This window comes from Microcaecilia unicolor, chromosome 11 (genome assembly GCF_901765095.1).
Source record: "Microcaecilia unicolor chromosome 11, aMicUni1.1, whole genome shotgun sequence".
Lineage (NCBI taxonomy): Eukaryota > Metazoa > Chordata > Amphibia > Gymnophiona > Siphonopidae > Microcaecilia > Microcaecilia unicolor.
This window is the reverse complement of record NC_044041.1, coordinates 24,172,855-24,193,996: the sequence shown is the minus strand read 5'-3', so window position 1 is coordinate 24,193,996 and position 21,142 is coordinate 24,172,855. Positions and strand designations below refer to the sequence as shown.

The 21,142-nt window shown below is 45.1% G+C and overlaps 1 protein-coding gene across 3 annotated transcripts in view; it reads left to right on the top strand.

Moving 5' to 3' along the window:
* MYO18B (myosin XVIIIB) overlaps positions 1-21,142 on the top strand; it is a 549,955-nt gene that overhangs the window by 232,514 nt on the left and 296,299 nt on the right. For all 3 annotated transcript variants that reach the window (XM_030218025.1, XM_030218027.1, XM_030218024.1), the window contains exon 22: positions 8,393-8,502. In XM_030218025.1, coding sequence (XP_030073885.1) covers positions 8,393-8,502 — 110 coding nt within the window. The remainder of the gene's footprint in view (positions 1-8,392; positions 8,503-21,142) is intronic.

Sequence of the window (21,142 nt, the reverse complement as noted above, 5' to 3'; positions counted from 1 at the left end):
GCTCTTCAACTTAGAAAAGAGACATCTGAAGGGGGATATGATTGAGGTGTACAAAATCTTGAGTGTTGTGGAGCAGGTGGAGGTGAATCAATTTTTCAAAAAGTACAAAGACCAGGTGACACTCCATGAAATTGCATGCATATGCTTTTACAACAAATAGGAGAAAACAGTTTTTCACTCAAAGAACAGTTAAGCTCTGGAACTCATTACTGGAGGATGTGTAACAGCGGTTAGCATATCTGGGTTTAAAAAAAGGTTTGGACAAGTTCCTGGAGGAAAAGTCCATAGTCTATTATTGAGATGGATGTGTGGGATCCCATTGCTTGTCCTGGGACTGGTAGCATGGAATGCTGCTACTATTTGGGTTTCTGCCAGGTACTTGTGACCTAGATTGGCCACTCCTGGAAGTAGGATATTTATTTATTAAGCTTTTGCTCACACCTTTTTCAGTAGTAGCTCAAGGTGAGTTACATTCAGGTACTCTGGATATTTGGAGGGCTCACAATCTAAGTTTGTTCCTGAGGCAATGGAGGGCTAAGTGACTTGCCCAAGCTCATAAGGAGCAGCAGTGGGATTTGAACTGACCACCTCTGGATTGCAAGACCAGTGCTCTACCCACTAGGCCACTCCTCCACTAGCAGCATTCCATCTAGAATCTCAAATAGTAGCAACATTCCAGAATCTCAAAAAGTGGTAACATTCCATGTAGAATCTTCAATAGTAGCAACATTCCATACATTTATTGAGATTTTGCTCACACCTTTTTCAGTAGTAGCTCAAGGTGAGTTGCATTCAAGTACTCTGGATTTTTTTCTGTCCCAGGAGGGCTCACAATCTAAGTTTGTACCTGAGGCAATGGAGGGTTAAGTGACTTTGCCCAAGATCACAAGGAGCAGCAGTGGGATTTGAACTGGCCACTTCTGGATTGCAAGACTGGTGCTCTAACCACTAGGCCACTCCTCCACTAGCAGCATTCCATCTAGAATCTCAAATAGTAGCAACATTCCAGAATCTCAAAAAGTGGCAACATTCCATGTAGAATCTTCAATAGTAGCAACATTCCATGTATTTATTTAGCTTTTGCTCACACCATTTTCAGTAGTAGTTCAAGGTGAGTTACATTCAGGTACACTGGATATTTCTCTGTCCCAGGAGAGTTCACAATCTAAGTTTGTATCTGAGGCAATGGAGGGCTAAGTGACTTACCCAAGATCACAAGGAGCAGCAGTGGGATTTGAACTGACCACCTCTGGATTGCAAGACTGGTGCTCTAACCACTAGGCCACTCCTCCACATACTGGGCTAAATGGACCGTTGGTCTGACCCTGTACTTATGTGCTTATGAAGGTAATTTTGCAAGAGGTATCTAGCTTAACAGGACAAGTAGGCACCTACTTAATCACTCTTTTATAAAGACATATGAAGAGCAATTGTATAATCTACACGGTGTCCGGGAAAAATGGGACCTACTGCCATTTTTCCAAATAACCCCAAAACAAATAAACTATTATTTAAAAAAAATGATTAATATTATTGACAGGTATTACTGCAAGATGCTGTAAAAAGTGGATGATCCCTGTTTTCAAAATGACATCATTCAGGAAGGGAGTGTTAAGATCCGTTTCAGCAAAATGGCATTTAGCAAAGAAGATAAAGTTTGCAATTAAGCTTTTTTTGCAGACGGCGCAAAGCTTTTGCTAAGGGGTTTCTTTATGAAGGTTTGGTCTAATGTATTTTCAAAGGTCATGCTAAATGTTTAAAGAATTGCAAAGTATTTGGAAACTATGTAAGGGGTCCCCGTTTTTTCCAGACACCATGTAGTCACCCGTATTTACGCACCCCTTCTGTGTCTAAGGGGCCCTTTTACTAAAGCACACTGAAAAATGGTCTGCGCTCTGGGGCTGCTTTACGTGGCAAAAAGCGGGGTATAAATGACCTAAAATAAATAAATAGGCATTTGTATTAGACATGCGAGGTCCATTTTTCAGCGTGCCTTCAAAAAGGGCCTTTTTATTTTGGAGTAGAGGAGTGGCCTAGTGGTTAGGGTGGTGGACTTTGGTCCTGAGGAACTGAGTTCAATTCCCACTTCAGGTACAGGCAACTCCTTGTGACTCTGGGCAAGTCACTTAACCCTCCATTGCCCCATGGAAGCCGCATTGAGCCTACCATGAGTGAGAAAGCACAGGGTACAAATGTAACAAGTAACAAAAATAAAATAGATACTATTGGAGATTCTACATGGAATGTTGCTATTCCACTAGCAACATTCCATGTAGAAGGCTGCGCAGAAGCCTGCGCGGCCACATTGGTGATCTGCAAGGGCCAACTTCTACATGGAATGTTGCTAGGAATAGCAACATTCCATGTCACTTCAGGCACAGGCAGCTCCTTGTGACTCTGGGCAAGTCACTTAACCCTCCATTGCCCCATGGAAGCCGCATTGAGCCTACCATGAGTGGGAAAGCGCAGGGTACAAATGTAACAAAAATAAATTTTGGCTGAAAATGGACGTGCAGCAAAATAAAAATTGGTGCGCATCCGCCTGAGACCTTACCGCCACCGATTGACTTAGCGGTAAGGTCTCATGCGTTAACCGGGTGGTAATCATCAGCATGTGTACACTGCTGATTACCGCTCCAGGTCTTTCTCAGTCTCTCTCTATTGCCTCTGCTCCCCCCCCCCAGGCCAGTGTCTCACTCCCTTTTCCCCTGCCCCCGCCTCCATGCCCAGGTCCTACATCTGTCTAGCACTTCCTTTGCTCGAGTCTGACATCACTTCACCTCAGCATATGTCTACTTCCTCCTGGTGGGTCACGGCAGAGGCAACGCTGAAAACTGCTTTCTGTCTGGCAGAGTCTTTCCTCTGCCACATCCCGCCCTCAGGAAGTTGCATCAGAATCAGGATGTGGCAGAGGAAAAGGTCCGCTGGACAGAGCAGCTTTCAATGCTGCCTTTGCCGCGATCTGCTAGGGGGAGGTAGACAGAAGCCGAGGTGGAAAGACACCAGACCTGGACCTGGATGTGGGTGCAGGTGCGGGCACAGGGGGAAGAAGAACGGAAGGGAGTGTGCAAGGCCGGTCAAACTCGGTAAGCAGGGTAAGCACTGCAGGAGGGCGCCTGCCTTCAAGGGCGTCACTTTACAAGCTGAGTATCTAATCTCTGCTGCTCATCTCAGTCTGGCTCCAAAGCTGTCAGCTCTCTGTCCAGTCCCCTCCCCTTCCAACTGAATCTGGCTCTGAAATAACTTGTGGGAGCTCAGCTAACCTCTGTCCTCTGCCCAGAGAGGGCTCAGACAGAGACAGCACAGCAGAGCCTGGACCCTTGTTTTGTCAGAGACTACTGTTTAGTGCTGCACCTGACCCACCCTTTTCCACCCCCACCCCCACCCCCAACACAGCAACTCACAGGACAGGAGGGCTAGATGCCTGCTTTCCATTCCTAACCATCACCTATCTCCTATCTCTCATTCCCACTTCAGTAACTCCTGTTAGTCTGTCCAACTCAGATTGTAGAATATGTTAGTTTATGCTGATTAAGTCTGTCCTAGCTAGATCCTAAGCTGTGCTGGATGGGAAGGCTATTGTACTGCATGCAGAGTCTAACTTCTTAGGATTTCAGGTTAATTTTTGAAGAATTTGAAGAGGGGCTATCTCTGTTCTACATGTGTGACTGCAAGGCCAAGTGTCTGAATAGGGATCTGTTTGTTAGATTCTGAAATTTTTCAGAGTTGGCAAGACTGTCTGTTCTCCTAATTCCTGGTCTGTGTGCTAAGTTATTTTTCTTCTATACCGGTGTAATATTTTCATGGCTGGTAAAAGGGGTGTGTCTGCTGTGGGGGCGGAGCCATAGTGATCCCGCCTCTGGATGGGTAGGGGCGCCGACTAATAGACTGCAGGAGGGCGCTAGAAACCCTAGGGCCGGCCCTGGGAGAGTGCAATTTCAGGTAGCCCTCACCATTGGGTGGCCCCGGGCATTTTGCTGGACTCGCTCAATGGTGGCTATGCCCCTGCATGAAATGAAAGTTTTCTGGCTGCTCATTCTTAGAAAATAGCACAGCAAAAGAGATACTCAATAAGACAAAAGGTATGTGAAAATACCAGATGAATGAGTAACCTATTATGCACAGATATGGCGGAAAACCTCACATCACACGAATGATGAACACCTGACGGATCAGTAAGGATATATAATATGTTAATTGCAGCACTGTCATGTCTACAATTCAGCGGAACATCAGGCTGTCAGGAATTAACTGTGGGATTGATTTGTCTCTTTTCCCATTCATGTTTTAATTCAAACCTTTATTAAAATCTTCTGTTTTACCAACACTTAAAAAAAAAAAACCAAAACAAGAGAACTCTGACAGTTATTGAATAATTGTCTTGGCTAATAATTCCAGACTTTCTATCACACCTCTGGCTGACTCATATGAATAAGTGAAACACACCAGCTGAGCCTGTTATCCAGCAAAATTCTAATGCATTTGTAATTGCCGGGCTGTTTGCACGCCATTTAAACTTTGTACCCCTACAGACTGTGAAACAAAAGAACAGAAAGTGTGGAAGTGACATTTTGCCCCACAGTAAGAGAGCTGTCTTTTCAGTAAAATACAAAAAAAATGTTCTTTGTGAATTGAGACAAACTGTCGTTTATTGCCTATGCGGGGAGCGAGTAATATTTCTTGAATAATTATATGTCCTCTTTTGGCGGTGGCAGAGGGTCTGGTCCCCTCCTTCTTTTCCTCATTGGATCATTTTATTTATTTTTATTTTAGTTTTGTTACATTTGTACCCCGCGCTTTCCCACTCATGGCAGGCTCAATGCGGCTTACATGGGGCAATGTAGTGTGTATGGACTTCATGTGTTTTGATCCTTGCAATAAATTTTCTCAAAGAGATGTCTTTGAGCAAAAGAGTGTCAAATGGACGCAGTAATCTTGTTTGGCAAGAATTTGAAATGTATGAAATGTACTTTACTGTTTTTTTTCTCTGGTATTTTCAGCCCACACACTCTTTGCACTTTGCTGGTGTCTCTCCCTGGTAGTTTCAACTTTCAGCAAAATGACTCCAGATCTGCAGCAGGACTGTGCAAGCCTTGGTGTTTCAGGCCAAAGAAAGGTTCTGATGAGCAGCCAAGTCACCCAGTTGCAACAGGGAGACTTCTTGGCCAGTCCTGGTTTTAATCTTACATCCCAAAGCAGTGTGCTGTTTGTAGTACTCAGTCTGACCAATGAAATCATAAATGTATGCATTGAAAATATGCTGAATAAAGTATTATTATTTTGATTTGTTAGTATGTTTTATCCTTGTTACTGAATGGGATAAAGCAGATATTAAAGGCCTGGTGCTCAAAATAATTTAATGCTGCAGGAGAGGCTTCTGCCCAGCTAAATCATGCTGAGCAGCTTAGGAGGGGATATTCAGTGACCCTTAACTGGTTAATGCTATTGAATATCCTCTCTGACCGCAGCAGCACTGTCTGGACAGTGCCAGGGCAGTTTTGGGGTGGAAATGGGGAAAGCCACTGCTGTCCTTAGGATTGGTAGCATAGAATCTTGCTACTCTTTGAGGTTCTGGAATCTTGATACTAATTGGGTTTCTGCCAGGTGTGGCCTGACACCCAAAAAAGAGCGGGGTGGAGGCGCCCCCCCCCCCCCCCCCCCCCGTGCTATCTGCAGGATCCATCTGTAAAAAGTCAAATGCTGTGCCAGTTGGATAGGCAGTGCCTTAAAAGGTGGAGGACAAATTCTTTTCTTACTTATTCAACAGCTTTCCATATCCTATATAATAAAATGCACCTCCAACATTCTGAAGCTGACTGCGTGGCTGAGGCATTCCTGCTCTCTGTATCCATCTCCTGAATTGACATCACGTACTTCCGGGTTCATCACAAGCAGAAGTGACCAACCACACAAGGTTTCTCGGCTTCAGAATGTTGGAGGTGCATTCTATTAAATAGGATTGGTCAGTTCCTTGAAGCACTGCCAGAGCTCAGCGTCCTGCACAGTAACGCTCAGACACCAGAGAGTTAGAGGGGGGCCTGACACCAGAGGGGGGGGGGAGGTATCTCTGTCACACACACACTCTCTCTCACACACTCTCTCTCACAGTCATTGTCTCTCTCTCACTCTCACACACTGTCTCTCACACACTCTGTCTCACTGTATCACATTCACTCTTTATGTGTCACACAGTCACTCACACACTCTTGGTCTCATACACTCAGTCTTACAGAGAGTCTGTCTCACACACACTCTCTCGCACACACTGTATCTGTGTGAAACACACACTCTCTCTCTCACACTGTGTCTCACATACGCACTTGCACACACTCTCATTCTCACACATACACTCTCTCTCTCACAGACACAGTCGCACCCAGACTCACTCTCTCTCTCTCACACACACACACTCGCACATTCACTCTCTCTCTCTCTCACACACAGTCGATCTCACACATACTCTCTCAAACATACACACTCCGAGGAAAACCTTGCTAGCGCCCGTTTCATTTGTGTCATGAAATAAACACTGAATATCACTAAAACAGCTTCAAACAGTAATACATGGCCACATTTCAGTGGGGATATCCTGTTTACTGATGGGTTCATCGTAACTGTTGCTGTGATCTGCCTTGGGAAGCCTAAAGATTGGAAGCAAAATTAAACTCTCCTTTCATTGGGGCACATGGAATCACATCTTCACCTCATCGCTTTTGTACAAATGAATTATTTTGTTTTGAGCATGTTTCAGGGACAAGTGGTTTTCATAAGTCAAAATAATAAAAATACAAATATTTTCTTTCATGCAGATCTCTCATTTGTTTAAATATAACTAAATGGGCTCTAAGCCCCTAATACAGTCCATTGGTTTTCTTATATTTTGTTCTTGTGATGACTTATACTGCACCAAAACTGGAAACACAGTGAGGCAGTATAATAGAATTCAGTAACATCCAAAACTTATTAATTATCATTATAATTGTGTTCACATTTGGGTAATAACTAAACTGAATATTTATTTAGATTTTGCTCACACCGTTTTCAGTAGTAGCTCAAAGTGAATTACATTCAGGTACTCTGGATATTTCTCTGTCCCAGGAGGGCTCACAATCTAAGTTTGTACCTGAGGCAATGGAGGGTTAAGTGGCTTGCCCAAGATCACAAGGAGCAGCAGCAAGAATCAAACCGGCCACCTCTGGATTACAAGACTGGTGCTCTAACCACTAGGCCACTCCTCCACTCCAGAATCTTGCTATTCTTTGGGGTTCTACATGGAGTGTTGCTACTCTTTGAGATTCTGCATGGAATCTTGTCACTCTTTAAGATTCCAGAATCTTATTTATTTAGATTTTGCTCACACCTTTTTCAGTAGTAGCTCAAGGTGAGTTACATTCAGGTACTCTGGATATTTCTCTGTCCCAGGAGGGCTCACAATCTAAGTCTGTACCTGACGCAATGGAAGGTTAAGTGACTTGTCCAAGATCACAAGGAGCAGCAGTGGGATTTGAACCAGCCACCTTTGGATTGTAAGACCAATGCTCTAACCACTAGGCCACTCCTCCACTAGCAACATTTCATGTAGAATCTCAGATAGTAGCAACATTCCAGAATCTCAAAAAGTGGCAACATTCTATGTAGAATCTTCAATAGTAGCAACATTTCATATATTTATTTATTTAGATTTTGCTCACACCTTTTTCAGTAGTAGCTCAAAGTGAATTACATTCAGGTACTCTGGATATTTCTCTGTCCCAGGGGGGCACACAATCTAAGTCTGTACCTGAGGCAATGGAGGGTTAAGTGACTTGCCCAAGATCACAAGGAGTAGCGGTGGGATTTGAACCGGCCACCTCTGGATGTCAAGACCCTGGTGCTCTAACCACTAGGCCACTCCTCCACTTGCTAAATACATCCCTTAAACACAGCCAGTAGGACACTCCAAAAGGAGAGCATCCAGCCAATGGTTCAACTCTGGTCTCTGTACACTTCTACATCTGTGTGACCCATGTTCTGCCCTATGGGGTAGCTCAACTTTTCCTCCATTCCATATGCTTCTCAGTGGGAAAACAGAGATATCTAGTAAGGAGATAGGGACACTCTTACACATGCAAATATACGTTATGCATATTCATTATATATATCCTAAACTCATTTGGCTGTATGGACCTAAGAACCTGCTTGGAATCGTCGTTATGGACCATTATTTATTTGGCGAATAATCAAGCATTGCATTATCCTCCCAAAATACATGGTTTGTCACTGGTGAATAAAGCCAGCAGATCTGTAATTTGCTATAGCAGTTCTGGATAGACTAATTGTGAGGGGAACTCTTTAATCTGGGAGAAGAATTGCATTTCGCACCCTGATGTCTGCATTTAATTGGTTCCCATAGGTTACACTGATCGTATGGGGTTTCCTGAGTTCCGTCGCCGGTTCCAAATCCTATCTATGCCGATTACAAAGAAGTTTCCACCAGTTTACACAACAACGGATGAGAAAAAGGTACAGTCTCTCTAATCCAGTACAGATGAATTCCAAAAAGATGATTCCAGCCTACTCGGATATGGTTGACAAATTAAGAACTTTTGCAAGTTTTATAGTCAGGCAGTCAATGTTAGGCATGCACTGTTTATGACAATAGTGTTATACGAAGACTGTATTCAAATTAGATATTCTACACCTAGCTAGACTAAGTTTAAGTTAGGGCAGTGTTTCCCAACCCTGTCTTGAGTCATATCTAACCCAGGGCATAGGAGCCAACTTTTCAAAATGATTGGGGGTGCTGATTTTTTTTAAACAGGTGGTGCATTCCCCCCTCCCTCGTCCCTTGTCCCCCCTCCACCTCCCTCCGAGTTTCAGGCCCCCCTCCCTCCCTCCCAGTTCCAGTCCCTCCCAGTTCCAGGCCCCCCTCCCTCCCTTCGAGTTCTAGGCCCCCCTCCCTGCCTCCCTTCTCTCTCTCCTTTTTCTCCCTCCCTCCCTCCGAGTTATAGGGTCCCCCCCTCCAACTTCCAGGGTCCCCTCCTCCCTCCCTCCCAGTTCCAGGGTCTCCCCTCCCTCCCTCCCAGTTCCAGGGTCCTCCCTCCCTTCCTCCCTCTCTTTGAGTTCCAGGCCCCCTCCCTCCGAATTTTAAAAGTCATCTATCTTACCTCATCAGGGTTAGGGCAGCAGCAGCGGTAAAAAGCATGCAGGCTCGGCTTGGTGTTTACTTGTTTTCCCTTCTCTCTCTCTCAGCTCTGGTCCCGCCCTTACAGAAACAGGAAATGAGGGCGGGACTAGAGCTGAGAGAGAGAGAGAAGGGAAAACAACTAAGCACCAAGCTGAGCCTGCATGCTTTTTACTACTGCTGCCGCCCTAACCCCGACGAGGTAAAATAGATGACTTTTAAAATTCGGGGGGAGGGGGCCTGGGACTTGAAGGGAGGGAGGGAATGAACTTCCAGTGGGTGAACGAACTTCCAGTGGGTGAAATATTGGAGGTGCTTGAGCACCCATAGCACCCACGGAGTCGGCGTCTATGACCCAGGGCACACCAGCAGTGGCTCACCTTTACTGTGGCAGGCAGGGGTCCCCAAGTGCCACCAGCTGAAAACCTCCTCCAGTCCTCCGAAGGCACTTAGTGGCTCAGAACGCCATGCCGCCAAGCTCTGTAGTCAACTCAATGGTAGTGTTTCTGAGCCCAAGCAGGCACTTAGCGTATGCTCACTTCCTGTGCATGTGTGAGAAGTGGGTATGCTAGGTACTGCCTTGGGCTGAAGAATGTTGCCACCAAGCCAACTGCAGAGCTTGGCAACATGGCATTCTGGGCTGCTGGCGCCTTCGGAGGACTAGAGGATGTCTTTGGCTTTCGAGGCTTGGTGAACCCTGCAAGGTTAGGTATTTATACTGTAATTTTGGGCAGGGGCCCCCTAGGAGTAGGGAGAGGGAGGCAGAGTATTGAGAGTAATTTTGGATAATAGACTTACAATGTGGCCTCAAGTCAATAAGGTAGTTCAAATGGCTTTGTAAGTATTTGCATATGTTGCATAAACTGAAACCAATGTTAATTTCCACTCAATGTGGAAATTAAAAAGAGTAAAACCATTCTTCCCAAGGACCGTTTTCCGCAATCTGGTACAATCATTAGTACTCAGTCACCTAGACTACTGCAACTCACTCTATGCTGGCTGTAAAGAGCAAATACTCAAAAAAACTCCAGACAGCCCAGAACACAGCAGTCAGACTCGTATTTGTAAAACCAAAATACGAAAGTGCAAAACTCTTACGAGAGAAGCTACACTGGTTACCACTCAAAAAACATCACGTTCAAAGTATCTACCCTAGTACATAAAATCATCCATGGCGAGGTCCCAGCCTACATGTCAGACCTGATAGACCTACCATCCAGGAATGCTAAAAAAATCCTCTCGTACATTCCTTAATCTTCATTTCCCCAACTGTAAAGGTCTAAAGTACAAATTAATGCACTCATCAACCTTTTCTTATATGAGCGCGCAGTTCTGGAAAGCATTGCCATGTAACCTAAAAGCGACCTATGAACTGACCAACTTCCGCAAACTACAGAAGACCCATCTCTTCGACAAGATATACCACAAAGATCAAAACATGTGATATTCCCAAATATATCTAGTAATGTTAAGAATGCCTTATGCTGTATCACTATCATGTATTCCATTACCAAGTAACCCAAAATTACTCTAACACCAAACGTCAATTCTCCTCTCATTTTCACTATTCATGATGTATTGTGAGCCACATTGAGCCTGCAAAGAGGTGGGATAATGTGGGATACAAATGCAATAAATAATAATAATAAATAATGATATCTCTGTATGATTTTAGAAGTGCGGTTCAAAGCATGATTCTGGCCCGGCTGGACTACTGTAATGCAGTGGCGTTCCAAGGGGGGGCGGTCCGCCCTGGGTGCACGCCGCTGGGGGGGTGCCGCGCGCCTGTCGGCTCTTCGTTTTCATCAGGACTTTTTTTGAGGGGGTACTTGGGGGTACTGAGTACTGGCACCTTTTCCATTGTCTACTAAAATTGACATGCTCCCTTTGCCCTGGAACCGGTTACTTCCTGTTCCGGGGCAGAGGGAGCATGAAAATGAAGAGCCGGCAGGCGCGCAGCACCCCCCCCCCCCCAGCAGCGTGCACCCGGGGGGGGGGGTTCTTTCACCGAGGGATCGGGGGTTCTTTCGGCGGGGGGGGGGGGGGTGCAGCCCCCCTAGGAACGCCACTGCTGTAATGCCCTATACTTTGGGTATCTTTGAGTATCAGGCTATTGCAAGTAGTTCAGAATGTGGCCATTTGGTTAATAGTGGGTATGTCCAAATTTTCTCACGTGACACCGGTTCCTAAACAACTACGCTGGTTACCCATTACGCAAAGGATTCAGTTTAAGGTACTGACGATTGTACATCAGACTCTCTTCTCTGCTGCTCCTTTTTACTTAAAGCAAGTCTTGAGCGTTGACCATACAAGGTGGGCGTTGAGTTCTGAGAATGCTATGCGGCTTTCCCTGGATGCAGTGGTGCAGACGCGTCATGCTGGTATTAGAGCTTCACCTTTTGTTCTGGCAGTAATTGAGTCTGTGTGAAAATGCATTTGTATTCTATTGAACTGCCAAATAAAGAAAACCATGAGAAATTTCTAAAAGTGGAAAACAGCAACAACAGCGATAACAAAACACTTCACTGCGTATTAATTTCTCATAGCTTTAGGAGGAGTGGGGGTAGGGGGGGTCAAGAGAAATAAACATATAACATTAAACCGAATAAACTGATTACTTGACTAACTTCAATTCAAGAATGAGCTAAAAACAGCAAACGTTGCCTGGACCCAAGTAAAAACGAGCTTTTATGGGTCCCTAACGCGTGGGCACATACCTGACATCAAAATCTCTTGTGGGAAAAATGAAACTCCCCCTGAAATCACAAGTCAGGATCCTTGGGATACAGTTAGATTCGGCACTTAACTCGGATCCCATTCAACACTTCCTCTGATCCCCCAACTCCAAGCAACTTCAAGAGCTGCTTTTATCATTTGTGACAACTACACTGCCTCTCTCCTTACATCGAGAAGGCAAATCCTGTCTCAGTTGTGCATGCCATGATTACGTAATGCATTCTACACTGGTCTGACTACAAAGGGGCTGCACCAGCTCCAATTGATTCAGAACGCCGCAGCAAGACTGATAGAAGATTGTAAGCGACGTAAGGACATTACACCATTTTTGTAAAAAGCTTTACTGGCTACCAGTATAATACAGGGCTACATTTCAATCTCTATTCCCTGATAGTCAAAACTATTTAACCGGCCAGGAATGGCTCCTGGCCGGTTAAATAGCGCTTAACCTACTCCTCACTGGCCTCCCACTTAACCATCTATCCCCCCTTCAATCCCTGCAGAACTCTGCTGCACGTCTTATATTCCGCCTCAACCGATATGCTCATATCACCCCTCTCCTCAAGTCACTTCACTGGCTTCCGATCAGGCACCGCATACAGTTCAAGCTTCTCCTTCTGACCTACAAATGCACTCAGTCCACAGCCCCTCATTACCTCTCTACCCTCATCTCCCCTTACGTTCCCACCCGAAATCTCCACTCACAGGACAAATCCCTCCTCTCAGTACCCTTATCCACTACTGCCAACTCCAGGCTCCGCCCTTACTGCCTCGCCTCACCCTATGCTTGGAATAAACTTCCTGAGCCAAGCCCCCTCCCTACCCATCTTCAAATCTTTGCTCAAAGCCCAGCTCTTCAATGTTGCTTTCGGCACCTAACCTTTATACCCATTCTAGAAATCTAGACTACCCCAATTTGGCTGCCCTATTTTGACTGACTGTACATTTGTCCTTTAGATTGTAAGCTCCTCAAGCAGGGACTGTCCTTCTCTGTTAAACTGTACAGCGCTGCGTAACCCTAGTAGCGCTTTAGAAATGTTAAGTAGTAGTAGTAATCGCGAATATTCAGTGGGAGATCACTGGTTAATCTCCCGCTGAATATCCTGGTTGCGGCTTGCTGCTAACCAGCTGTCATGTGAAATAGCCAGTTAAGCATGGATATTCAGTGCCAAACTGGCCATGTTGAACGGTCAGAATAGGTCGCTTAAATAGCAGGCCCATCTTTCTTCGCTACTACTACTACTACTACTATTTAGCATTTCTATAGCGCTACAAGGCGTACGCAGCGCTGCATAAACATAGAAGAAAGACAGTCCCTGCTCAAAGAGCTATGTAATAAAAGTGAGCCAAGTATAGGACAATCAAGCCATTGTGACATCACTGATGAGGTTGGCTCTTATTGGTGGACTGAGGCATTATGACATCACAATATTAGCTCTGGTTACAAAAGACTACTACTACTACTATTTATCACTTCTATAGCGCTACAAGGCGTACGCAGCACTGCACAAACATAGAAGAAAGACAGTCCCTGCTCAAAGAGCTTACAATCTAATAGGCTAAAACGTTAACTGGTTAGCATTGAATATCACCATAGCCAGTTAAGTTTTTAGTAGCCAAAATAAACCCAGATAGTCAATGCCGGCCACCAGAAGTGGCCCAGCATTGAATATCCAGTTTTAACACCAGTGGCGGACAGCAACGCGCTGCTGAATATCAGGACCTATGTCTGATCTTCATGGATTTTAAAGGAAATAGCCCAGAGTACTTGAAAAACAGGATCACCCTCTACATACCTCCAAGGACGCTAAGGTCCTCCCAAGGAGTATCCCTAACCACACCCTCTCCAACGGACATCACACAATGTGATACCTGCCAGTGAGCCTTATCAGGAGTACCCCTACACTCTGAAATGCACTCCTTTAAAGGCTTCGCTCAATACAAGACTATCTCTACTTCGGGAAGCTGGTGAAAGCTTGGTTCTTCAGCCAGACTTTTATTGGAAGAAGTAACTGACTTGCTAGTCACACACACACCCACACACACCGGCTGCACATACTGTAGCAGGACATGTTTATCCACTCCTATGTAAGCTCTGTCGAGCAGGCACTGTCTCTTCATGTTCAAGTGTACAGTGCTGCGTACGTCTAGTAGCGCTATAGAAATGATAAGTAGTAGTAGTAGTCTTCAGATTCCAGAATCTTGCTACTCTTTGGGATTCTGCACAGAATCTTGCTACTATGGGATTCCGGAATCTTGCTACTCTTTGGAATTCTGCACAGAATCTTGCTACTCTTTGGGATTCCGGAATCTTGCTACTCTTTCTCCTTACCCCTTATTTGTTCTGTTTGTCTGTCCTAATTAGATTGTAAGCTCTGTCGAGCAGGGACTATCTCTTCATGTTCAAGTGTACAGCGCTGCGTACGTCTAGTAGCGCTATAGAAATGATAAGTAGTAGTAGTAGTAGTAAGTAGTAGTCCTACCCTAGCTAAGATAATATTCAAGCACCTTTCTGACCTGATGTGCAACTCTCTTAAATTAGTCCCATTATTTTCTTACTCCTGTTACTCTATCGTATCTGTCTATATGTTCCATCTTTGCTTCAGGGGCGAAGCCAGATTTCAGCGGGAGGGGGGTCCAGAGCCCAAGGCAAGGGGGCACATTTTAGCCCCCCCCCGGTGCTGCCGACCCCCCCCCCCCCGCCGCCATTGCCGACACCCCCCGCCGCCGCTAGCACCACCAACAACAACTTTGACTCCCCCCCACTGACGACCCTCTCGACCCCCCCGCCCGCCCGCCGTCACCTACCTTTGCTGGCGGGGGACCCCAACCCCCGCCAGCCAAGGTCCTCTTCGTTCTGTTTCTGAGTCTGACGTCCTGCACGTCAGAATCACAGAAACAGAACGACGCCCTGCGCTTTGTGATCTGCAGGGCTTTGTTCTGTTTCTGTGAGTCTGACGTCGGACGTTAGCAAAGGCAGCAGACGGCGACAGCGGGTTGACGGCGGGAGGGGGGGTTGAGAGGGTCGGCGGCGGGAGGTCCAGGGCCAAATCTATGGGGGCCCAGGCCCCCGTGGCCCCATAGTAGCTACGCCCCTGCTTTGCTTACACCTTATGCTGTCTATGACAATGTTTTATTGCGTATTGTGTTGACATTGTATGCCATACTTTCTATTGTTATTTGAATATTTTGACTGCTGTAATTGTCTATTGGTTATGTTTGACTTATTCTTGATGTACACCACCTTGAGGGAATGCCTTCAAAAAGGTGGTAAATAAATCCTAATAAATTCAAAGCAATTTGCATAGTATATGCAGGTACTTATTTGTACCTGGGGCAATGGAGGGTTAAGTGACTTGCCCAGAGTCACAAGGAGCTGCAGTGGGAATTGAACCCAGTTTCTCAGGATCAAAGTCTGCTGCACTAACCACTAGGCTACTGTTATGACCTGGTGAATGTGAGCCCTTGTGCCCCGACTGAGCACGGCGAAGATGAAGTGGCACCGCACTCGATCAGGCAGTCAGACAACCCCTAGCTTCACCTGGGGAGCGACCACCGTTCCCTTGGAGTTGAGCCCCCAGGTGCAGGTGGCCACCAGGACTTCTGGAACCGGCGGGGTTGCACAACCACTGACCAGGCTGGCAGGCTGGCAGACACAGTCCAGGAGCAAAGAGTCAGTGAAGCAGCAAAACAGAGAGCAATCCGAAAGTCTGGGCAGGCAGCAACACAACGCATGGTCAGTAAACAATCCGAGGTCAGGAACAAAGGAAAACACTGGAACAGATGAAGACCACAACCTCTAAGCGAATAGAAGCCGAAGCGTGGAAGGACTGGAAACAGGGCTTTAAATAGAGCAGGAATTAGGCTCAACCATGAGCAGCTGTTCCAAGATGGCTGCCCCCATCAGCAGAGGTGCCTACATCCAAATATGGGCTTCCTTCCTGACCTCGTTACTCCAAGATGGCTGCCCCCTCCTGAGCTAACCAAGATGGCTGCTATCCATGATCCAACCCAGATGACGGCTGCTAGGTTAGGAAACAGAAACCAACCCATCCTGGAGAAGTGTAGCAGAGCGTAACAGCTACTACTCCAAAAAACAAACACCCAGACCTCTGACAATATGAAGGTAGCAATACTCAAAGAGTGAGATTCTTTGGAAAACTAGATTCCTAGGGCTGAATTCAGTAAATAGCACCCACATTTATGAGGCAGAAAGATCCCTGCTAGGGGCACATTGTTCCAAGCGTCCTGTATAGCAGTGTTTCCCAAGTCCGGTTCTGGAGTATCCCTGGCCAGACAGCTTTTCAGGATAAACAGTGCTTTATAGAATAATGCTTAGCACCGATTCCCATGCCTGCTGAAATTATCCCCAGTGATTTCTAGGTTACTGGGGCCACACTCCCAGTGGTCCCACAGTTCCCAGAAAGCAATCACAGACCCAACACACAAACCACCAGGATTCTTTATCAATCTAGACAGGCAGAACGAACAAACAATTGTGTTTATTCTCAGAATTTGGAACAGTGGACAAAAATGTTCAATTTGCAAACAATAACAGGTAACTGAAATATGAATCAATTATAACACTAACTAAACATTTGCATACTGGCTAAACAGTACCTGGGAAGATCAGGACATATAATTGTTCACAGAGCCTTAGCAAAGAGATTTGTCTCTTTCTTCTTCCAGGCTAAGACTGAAGCAACAGTCAGCACTACTGGGTAATTTCAGGCCAATCAGAGCCCAGCCAACAAATTTTAAACTTATACTGCTGCTTGCTTCCTGCTTGTATTAAAGAAAAAGAACACTCAAGTTCCCTATAATAGCTTTACAGCAAAGAAACACCACCTGCTGGCCAAATAGGAGAAATACACTTCGGGACATAATTAAAATAGGGAAGTATCTAATATATTTTACAGGCTTAAAACACACTGTTTCTTCATAGTGTTGATAACAGCACTTAACAAGCAATAATGAGCACTAATTGGCAATAATTAGAATTCATGTGCAGAACTCGCTAAGCTTATTCTATAACGTAGTGCATCTAAGTTCTAACGTGCGCAGCCAAAATGGAAAATGTAAGATAAGCTATTTTATATCTAAGTGTGGGTACTTAGTTGTGGGATGATGTGATATCTAGATTCCTTGTAGACCTTTTTATGGCTATCTAGATACAATCCCACTGTATGCATGTTTTAAATAAGTTATACATTTTAAAAAGCTGCGTTTCACAGACAGAAGGATCTTGAGAAAAGTTAATAACACAAATATTTCTCTGATGCATGAAATTCTGCAGTTTTCATCCGCCTGATAATAAGTAGAATGTCTTTGGCTATTGAGACTTTAAAAACATCCTTAACTTCCCATTATTTCTCCATACTTTCCAGGGTGGTTTTCTGATTAGTGCAAATACATCCTTTTGTTCCAGTCCTTCAAGCTTGCTTTTAAATCCTTTTATATGAGAAAGTAGATTTCTCAGTAAGTCAGCAATTGTCTGCCACAGTGTTACCATAGTGATATCCTAATGGACCAGCCTGGACTGTTGATCACACTCATTTCCAGAGCAAAGCAAGGTTCAACTAACTTCCAACAAGACTCCAGTAGTTCTGGATCTTTTCTTTGCCATCTCGCTCCCCCTTTCCCCCAGATTCTATATTACTACTACTACTACTATTTAGCATTTCTATAGCGCTACAAGGCGTACGCAGCGCTGCACAAACATAGAAGAAAGACAGTCCCTGCTCAAAGAGCTTACAATCTAATAGACAAAAAATAAAGTAATCAAATCAATTAATGTGTACGGGAAGGAAGAGAGGAGGGTAGGTGGAGGCGAGTGGTTACGAGTCAAAAGCAATGTTAAAGAGGTGGGCTTTCAGTCTAGATTTAAAGGTGGCCAAGGATGTGGCAAGACCTAGGGGCTCAGGAAGTTTATTCCAGGCGTAGGGTGCAGCGAGACAGAAGGCGCGAAGTCTGGAGTTGGCAGTAGAGGAGAAGGGAACAGATAAGGATTTATCCATGGAGCGGAGTGCACGAGAAGGGGTGTAGGGAAGGACGAGTGTGGAGAGATACTGGGGAGCAGCAGAGAGAGTACATTTATAGGTTAGTAGAAGAAGTTTGAACAGGATGCGAAAACGGATAGGGAGCCAGTGAAGTGACTTGAGGAGAGGGGTAGTATGAGTAAAGCGACCATGGCGGAAGGCGAGATGGGCAGCAGAGTTTTGAACCGACTGGAGAGGGGAGAGGTGACTAAGTGGGAGGCCAGCAAGAAGCAGATTGCAGTAGTCTAAACGAGAGGTGACAAGGGTGTGGATGAGGGTTTTGGTACAGTGCTCGGAAAGAAAGGGGCGGATTTTACGGATGTTGTAAAGAAAAAAATGACAGGTCTTGGCGATCTGCTGGATATGAGCAGAGAAGGAGTGAGAAGAGTCAAAGATGACCCCAACGTTTCGAGCTGAGGAGACAGGGAGAATGACAGAGCCATCAACAGAAATAGAAAACGGGGGGAGTGGGGAGGTGGGGAGGTGGCTTAGAAATCCTCGCCGAAATCCAAACGTATTCTATAACAACACACCTAACTGGGCGTCTAAATGGCAGATGACGTTCAATGTGAGCAAGTGCAAAGTGATGCATGTGGGAAAGAGGAACCCGAACTTTAGCTACGTCATGCAAGGTTCAGCGTTAGGAGTCACGGAACAAGAAAGGGACCTGGGAGTCATCATTGATGATACGTTGAAATCTTCTGCTCAGTGTGCTGCTGCGTCTAAGAAAGCAAATAGAATGTTAGGTATTATTAGGAATGGGATGGAAAACATAAATGAGGATATTATAATGCCACTGTATCGGTCCATGGTGCGATCGCACCTAGAGTATTGTGTTCAATTCTGGTCGCCGCACCTCAAAAAAGATATAGTGGAATTAGAAAAGGTGCAGAGAAGGGCAACGAAGATGATTAAGGGGATGGGACGACTTTCCTGTGAGGAAAGGCTAAAGTGGCTGTGGCTCTTCAGCTTGGAGAAATGGCGGCTGAGGGGAGATACGATAGAGGTCTATAAAATAATGAGTAGAGTGGAAAAGATAGATATGGAGCGTCTGTTTACGCTTTCCAAAAATACTAGGACAAGGGAGCATGCGATGAAGCTGGAGTGCAGTAAGTTTAAAACAAATAAGAGAAAAGTTTTCTTTACTCAGCGCATAATTTGACTCTGGAATTCGTTGCCGGAGAATTTGGTTAAGGCGGTTAGCTTAGCAGAGTTTAAGAAAGGTTTGGATGGCTTCCTGAAGGAAAAGGCCATAGAATGTTATTAAATGGACGTAGGGGAAAATCCACTATTCCTGGGACAAGCAGTACAAAATGCTTTGCTCCGTGGATCTTGTCTGGTGATTGTGACCTGGATGGGCCACTGTCGGAGACAGGGTGCTGGGCTAGATGGACCTTTGGTCTGACCCAGTGTGGCGATGCTTATATCTTTTGTCTTATGTCTAATTGGCTTAATAAGGTAATCAGCATTGGTAACAGCTTTTAACAAGAAATAATGAGCACTAATTGGTAATAATTAGAATTTACAAGCACACCCCGCTAAGTGCATTCTGTAATGAACTGCGTCTAACTTCTAATGGGCGTAGGCAAAAAGGGGAATGGTTATGGGCAGGGGAAATGGGCATTAGATGGGCGTTCTTAAATTTACATGCGTAGTTATAAAATATAGCCCAGTGTTCCTAAATCTACGTACCAGGATTTACGCCAAATTTTCACTGATGTAAAAGGAAGCGTGTAGTTTTAGGCGCTGAGATATCAACTAAGCGTATTCTATATACCGTGCCTACATCTAGGCGCCGCTTATAGAATACGCTTAGTCGGCATTGATTTCCGCACTGATTTTTTTAGACACCATATATAGAATCTCCCCCCCTTTGTGGGTTATACTGAATCTATCAGGAACAAGACTTTGCCTCTGTATCAGTAATTATATTCTATGGGCCTGATATTAAAAAAGATTTAACAAGGCAGGAATGGCTGCTGTCTGGTTAGATCATGCTGAGCACCTCAAAAAAGGGATATTTAATGGCATTTATTTATTTATTTATTTATTTGTTACATTTGTACCCCACATTTTCCCACCTATTTGTAGGCTCTTCAGGCGTTCACCAAGTCGGTTGAGAACAAATACAAGGTTATATAGTGATCTGGACAGTGCCAAGGAATGTCCCCTCTAACCACGGTACAGGCAGAGCCATGGTAGTCCAGGGGCAGAGTCAGGGAGGTCCTGGAAATTATGCAAGAGCTGGCAATGTTCAGTGCCTGTACTGGCATAACTAACTGGGCAAGTAGGATTTGCAAAACTTCTGAGTATCTCTACTGACCTGGATATTTTCTTTTTGTTACATTTGTACCCCGCGCTTTCCTACTCATAGCAGGTTCAATGCGGCTTACATATTATATTCAGGTACTTAATGTACCTGGGGCAATGGAGGGTTAAGTGACTTGCCCAGAGTCACAAGGAGCTGCCTCTGCCTGCAGTGGGAATTGAACTCAGTTCCTCAGGACCAAGGTCCACCACTCTGACCACTAGGCTACTCAATGTGGCTGCGCAGGCTTCTGTTTCTGTGAGTCTGACGTCCTGCACGTACGTGCAGGACGTCAGACTCACAGAAACAGAAGCCTGCGCGGCCACGTTGCTGAGCTGCAAGGGCAGGCTTCTACATGGAATGTTACTAGTGGAATAGCAACATTAACATTCCATGTAGAATCTCAAATAGTAGCAACAGAATCTCAATAGTAGCAACATTCCATCTAGAATCTCCAATAGTAGCAACATTCCATGCAGAATCTCAAATAGTAGCAACATTCCATGTTGTTGTTACATTTGTACCCCGCGCTTTCCCACTCATGGCAGGCTCAATGCGGCTTACATATTATATTCAGGTACTTAATGTACCTGGGGCAATGGAGGGTTAAGTGACTTGCCCAGAGTCACAAGGAGCTGCCTGTGCCTGCAGTGGGAATCGAACCCAGTTCAATGCTGGTGCCTGGTTGAATATTGAGTAGGGTTAAATGGTCAGTATTCTCAATGGAGAAGGGTAGATAGTGGGGTTCCACAAGGGTCTGTGTTGGGACCGCTGCTGTTTAAAATATTTATAAACGACATAGCTATAGAAATAACTAGCGAGGTAATTCAATTTGCTGATGACACAAAGTTATTCAAAATTATTAAATCGCAAGAGGATTGTGAAAAATTGCATGAC